The following is a 6,000-nucleotide window of genomic DNA, read 5'->3' as shown; positions in this document are numbered from 1 at the left end:
CCTGTTGGCGTGGTGTTTAACTTAGAGCACGAAAGTTGTTCGGCCGATGAGGTCTATATGTGTACTGAGTTTCATACTAATACGTGCAAGCGTGTTTAATATATGGACCAAATTTTCAGACTTTTTTCAAGGGGGCGCTGTCGAGCCCCCTGCCACGCCCGGGTACCAGCCTCTCCGGCGTCCTAATGGCCGCGGATTCCAATGTGTGTGCCAATTTTCAAGAGTTTTTGAGCATGTTAAGGCCCCAAAAAGCCCCGGAAGACGGAAAAAAAATAAAAAAAAAAAAAAAAAAAAAATAATAATCCTTAGAAGAACAAGAGGGCCCTGCGCGAATTTTCGCTTGGGCCTAATAATCCTTAGAAGAACAAGAGGGCCCTGCGCGAATTTTCGCTTGGGCCCTAATAATAATCCTTAGAAAAACAAGAGGGCCCTGCGCGAATTTTCGCTTGGGCCCTAATAATCCTTAGAAGAACAAGAGGGCCCTGCGCGAATTTTCGCTTGGGCCCTAATAATCCTTAGAAGAACAAGAGGGCCCTTCGTCATTTCATTGGCTTGGGCCCTAAAAAAGGGGGGGGGGGGGGGGTAAACTGAATAGTAAATTAACTATATGATGTTACGAGCATAATTATAAGTTAGTTTAGTCAAGGTTTTTTCTAAACAGAAATATTTTAAACAATGGAACTGAATATATGAATGATATATAAGGTGCATGTGCATCTCTCACCAAGCGAACAGGTTTGCCTGTGGATGGATGTCCAGAGCCGTCAGTCCTTTCACTGTCTGCAAGATGTTGATTGATTCTGGCATCCGTGGGTCAAAGAACCGCACATCTCCATTCACACTACAAGACAGGGAAACCAAATTGTGAGCTGACTACAATAAGCGAGCAAGTTCTTTGATGAAGTGATATAAATTATGTGGGAGAAAAAAGCAGTTACCTGACACTGATAATGTGTCCTTCGGGCTCCTTCTGCAAGTGTGCCTTCACCACCCAAGCACCGTGTTCCCTATACGTCATCACACGACTGAAGAAAAAGAGATATTTGGATAGTATCAGCCAATCAGGAAGCATTATCGAACATTGAACACCAGAGGGTGCTGCAGTAATAACAATGCAACATAATACAGAATAACAGTTATTTCTGTAGTTACAGCATAGTGAAGAAATCATAATAGTTTTTTAGAAGGGTGTTTCTTACACTGTGGGGATTTTTGGAACTGTGGACTTACACTACTATTCACTATTACTAGTCTGGTGTCAGTAAGACAGAAATGAAAGAAATTAATTCTTTTATTCAGCAAGGATGCATTAAAGGGGTAGTACACCGAAAAAGGAAAATTCTGTCATCATTTACTCACCCTCATGTCGTTCAAATCTGTATGCATGTCTTCTACTAAACATATGTATGCATTTTTTTCCCATACAATGAAAGTTAATGGAACTGAAACTGTTTAGTTAACAACATTGTTCAATTTTCGTTTGTGTTCTACACAGGAAAGAATGTCAGGTTTAGAAATAAAGAAATACAGGTTTGGAATGACATGAAAGTGAGTAAATTTTTAATTTTTTAAAATAGACCATTTTAAAAGTAACCAGAAGAAACACCCTTAAAACTAGACTGAAAACATGACCATGAACACTCCAGCAATGTAATTTGTGGCAAGGATGTCCATGTATGGATTCTGCATTCTGTGACAGAACTTTAGCATGTCTGCAAAGGTCAGAATGCATGTTTACTTCGATTTCATTAAACAATTTATGCTCTTAAAAGTATAGTGGCTCTCAGGCTGCATGCAGATTAATGAAAAGGAACTCAACAACAGTGTGACAGAGGAAATGTCAGCCTGAGCTGTGGGACACTCAGGTGGAGTGTTTAAAGGCAAATGAAAGAAAAGAAATAATAAGGCATGAAAGAGAGCTGACGGATGAGACTAGCAGAGGGGAAATCTTGAGTCTTTGGAAATGCTAGCACCGAAGGGAGCTGTTAAACTAGCATTATTTAAATATTCATAGGGCTTTTTATGACTTAATTACACTGTTTTCTCATGGAATTTGCAGGTGATAGTATGTGAACACATGGAGGTATGAGTTATTGTTACAGATACTTTTGTCCAACCATGTCCAAATGCAAGACAAAATAAGCCCAGTGGTGACATGCCTGTAGCCACCAGACTGCCAATTCATTTTCTGATCTAGCCAGTTAGAAATGATTTCAGATTTCAAGACATTTGATTTATGAATTCATACTAGTTGTGACGCCACATCAGAGATTAATACATTTATTTTTCAGCAATATGACTCTTTTTAAAGGTTTCTGAGGGTTGATTCTGTGATTTGATTCTCCCCAAAGGTCAACAACAGCTCATTCCTTTATGATTCATCTGATATAATTGTTAACGATTCAGTAATAAAACTGAGGTGTTCTGTTTGATATGGTAATGATTCTCAGAGCTCTGTGGAAGGAGACACACCATTCGTTAGGTCCCATTCTGCGGTCGTACACCCGAACAGATCCATCTCCAAGACCTGCAGCTACCAGTGACCGCTGAGGATCACATGACAGGCTGGTCACACAGCTGTCTGCTCCTGTTGGGATGTCCTGCAACAGAGACACAAAAGCTGAATGAGTTAATGAAGGTGAAACAACAATCTAAAACTTCAGGGCTTAAAATCATCAATGCAATACAGAATATCTCAGAATATTCTAATGTCACACTTCAGTATGCATGTGAGAACCAATGAAGTTCATTCTCGTGTGTTTTGCAGCACGTTTGAGGTTTGTTCTTGTGCAAAAATTTGGACTAAACTGCTCAATTCATATGGATTAGTTTTACAATCTCTTCATTGTAGCATATGTACACGTATCAGGACAGTCAATAAAATCTGGAATCTTCAGGATGCTTCTTGCATGCTGGACTGTGTTGTAAGCTGACCTCGGCTCCGGCCGGTCTAGAGAAAAACAAACACTCTGACACCTTTGTTACCCTCCGAAGTAAAACAGAAAACTCCAACTTCCCAACTTTGGAGACTTCAAAAGAGACTGACCAGATCACATTCCAACACACACCACACACACACAAACGCATACAGAAACACACAAACATACATTTTTGACTGTATATGTAAAATACAACTATGCTGAAATATATCCATCATGTATTTCGAGCGTATGCATGTTTTCTAGTGTTTAAATGAGTGTATTTGTGCTAGTGTGCATTTTAATGATGGAATTTTGTCTGTAAACCATAACTTCTTTTATATGCCTTTCTGATCTATCGAGTTTGATCTCTCAGTAAAGCTCCGGACTCGAGCTATTCACTGAGATATGTCACATAGCTGACAAATGCATTTTTCTATGTGTTTAATGATATTGTGAAGAAAGTACTCCATCTCGAAATCCGATCTGATAGTCATAAAGTATGCAAATTCAGCTTGGACAAGACAAAGAAAGAGCTTGCCCGCCAACTTTGCATCAATGTCATTGGCTATTCCACCTCAAGGAGGTGTGTCGGCCTATCTGTCATAAAAAGGAACACCAGGATTCTCCTGTGTGTTCTCCCGACGGCCCTGAATCACTCACGCACGTCTCTCCCGGACGTCACGGCGACGCGCTTCCATCACGCGCATCACGGGACCACCACCTCTCCGGCAAAACTAACTTTCACGTCCTCAGTTCAAACCCTCCCGCGGAAACGGAAGAAGCCAATGAACTGCAGCAGCACTGACCTGAAACCCTGCAAGCAAATTGATGCAAGTACCGTTTCTGAATCTTAGATAATGAAACTGATTTCTATGCTGGCTTTCCAGGACTGTTAGGTTTCGCTATTTACCTTATCTCTTTCCTTCCTTTCCTGTCTCTATGTTCCCTTGTTGTATATATCTGTATATTTTTCTGTATTCTGTATTTAGACGTATAAACTCTTGTAGTCGTAGTTTGCATATATTAAACACATAATTCATGCTCGATTGTTCTTTTTGCTCATTTCAACAAAAGCCAGGTCACTTTAACGTTTCGATCCTATATCCTTGCTTTACGTTTGGACGCTAGAATAGGAAGTCTTTCTCGTGGCCAGAGAACAGACCTTCCTTTTTATAACATTCTGAGGAGCTATAGTTTGCCGGACAAACGAACAGTTTCTCTAAATAATTATTAAACCAGAACTAATCATATATATAATTGATTACAATTAGTTGTAATTAATTCACCATATATGGTTAATTCCCCCTTGGGCCGGTATGTGCATTATAATTCATAAAGATTTATGAATTATTATATTCATATTCCACCCATAAATTGATTAATAACTGTACAATCGCTACATCATGAACTTTTTGAAGCATCAAAGTGATAGTTGCGTAGCTGTCAATGGAGAGTACAGAACTGGCTCAGATTTTATTAAAAATATCTGAATTTGTGTTCCGCAGAAGAATGAAAGTCTTACAGGTTTGGAACAACAAAAGGGTGAGTAAATTATGACAGAACTTTGCAAAGTTGGAATTTTAGGGAGACAGAAAGAGCCAGAGAGAGAATGATGGGGGAAAAAATGTATTATCTACAGTAACTATGACCTAAGCAAGAAAGTGGTGCACATACAGTGGGTTTGAAAAGTCTACACACTTTTGTTAAAAAAGCTGTCTTTTGTTATGAAAACATGAAAGAGATAAATCATTAGAACTTTTACACATTTAATGTAAAAATGACAAACTACTGTATATGCAATGCCACTGAAAACCAAAGTGACAGATTTGCGAGAAGAAGAAGAAGAAGAAGAAGAAGAAGAAGAAGAAGAAGAAGAAGAATCCTAACTGAACTAAAACTTATTTGAACCCCCCTTGGATTGTACTACAGCAGACTGTTTGAATAGGAGTCTACCAGCTTGGCAAAACCTCACTTGGGAATATTTCAATCATGAAAACTCGCTGAACAGATTTTAGCATGTTATTGAAGCGCTTGCAGAGCAAGTATGAATTTTCTACTGTTAATAGATATACAGACAAGCTGCTGTGAGCATGTAAGAAATGCTGCTACTCCATAAATAGACATGCATAAATCCTCTAACAGTTCTAATCAGGTGAAGTTGGGGAAGACTGCATGTAAAGGACCTATCAGCCTGTGTCATTTAGAGCAGGGGTCGGCAATTAAGTTTGTTATCGGGCCAAAAAAATTTTCACCACTAGATGGTGGGCCAGAACATAGTCAAAGGATAATTTAAATTAATTGATGAAAAATGCAACTAGAATTGCCTGTGGCAGACTGTTACAGTGTCTTTTGTAACTGGTATTGAGCTGTTACTCTGTGTTAAATCCTGTAGTAGGACAGTCATTAACAAAAAGCCACATTTGTGTGGCGGTGTCCAGGTTTTACACTGGATAAATTAATAAAGCGGTGTAGTGACCTGGCAAGTATCTTCATTCACCAACTTGCAACACAGACCGCCTTGCTAAAACACACATATGCGGGAGATGTGGAATGGATAAAAATAACTCAAAAAATAAAAAAGGACTTGAATAAGCCCATTAATGGCATGTTTGAGTCATGCTCTTAAACTATGTTTTATTTCCTCTTTCCATATTGTGAATAATAAATGTGTCTCATTTTAATTTGCTTGTTACACAATGGAGCCTAACTTATTGTAATAATTATTTGACGTAGCCTACTTTTACATTAAGAATTATTCCTTGGTATCCTCACGTACTAAACTGCTTTTTTTTTTAAAATTGTTTGCCTGCTGGAGGTATGCTATTACATCGTGTGCAGAGTGATGTTAGCATTTAAGTTAGCTGGTGAGAGAAAATGGCACCATCAAAGAGTCTAAAGAGGAAAGTTGACAGCGAAAAAAGGGCATACAAGGAAGAATGGAAAGACAACTATCCAGTCATCCTACCTAGTTTTGTGAATGCAAAGCCAGTGTGTCTTATCTGCAATGAAGTTGTCTGGTTTTTTGTTATGTTTTTATCTTAATTAAAGTTTTTATCTTAATTGTCAATTGTTGTTTTTT

General features: G+C 38.6%; 1 protein-coding gene across 1 annotated transcript in view; it reads right to left on the bottom strand.

The window, feature by feature from the left end:
* Positions 1-685: 685 nt before the first annotated feature.
* rptor (regulatory associated protein of MTOR, complex 1) overlaps positions 686-6,000 on the bottom strand; it is a 190,049-nt gene continuing 184,734 nt past the window's right edge. Inside the window, exons 29-31 of the mRNA XM_048180091.1 lie at positions 2,473-2,600; positions 939-1,025; positions 686-841 (exon numbers count right to left, since the gene is read on the bottom strand). Of these exons, the coding sequence (XP_048036048.1) occupies positions 721-841; positions 939-1,025; positions 2,473-2,600 (336 nt within the window). The 3' untranslated portion in view covers positions 686-720. The remainder of the gene's footprint in view (positions 842-938; positions 1,026-2,472; positions 2,601-6,000) is intronic.

Source organism: Megalobrama amblycephala, unplaced genomic scaffold (assembly GCF_018812025.1).
Source record: "Megalobrama amblycephala isolate DHTTF-2021 unplaced genomic scaffold, ASM1881202v1 scaffold424, whole genome shotgun sequence".
NCBI lineage: Eukaryota > Metazoa > Chordata > Actinopteri > Cypriniformes > Xenocyprididae > Megalobrama > Megalobrama amblycephala.
This window is presented reverse-complemented; position numbering and strand designations above follow the sequence as displayed.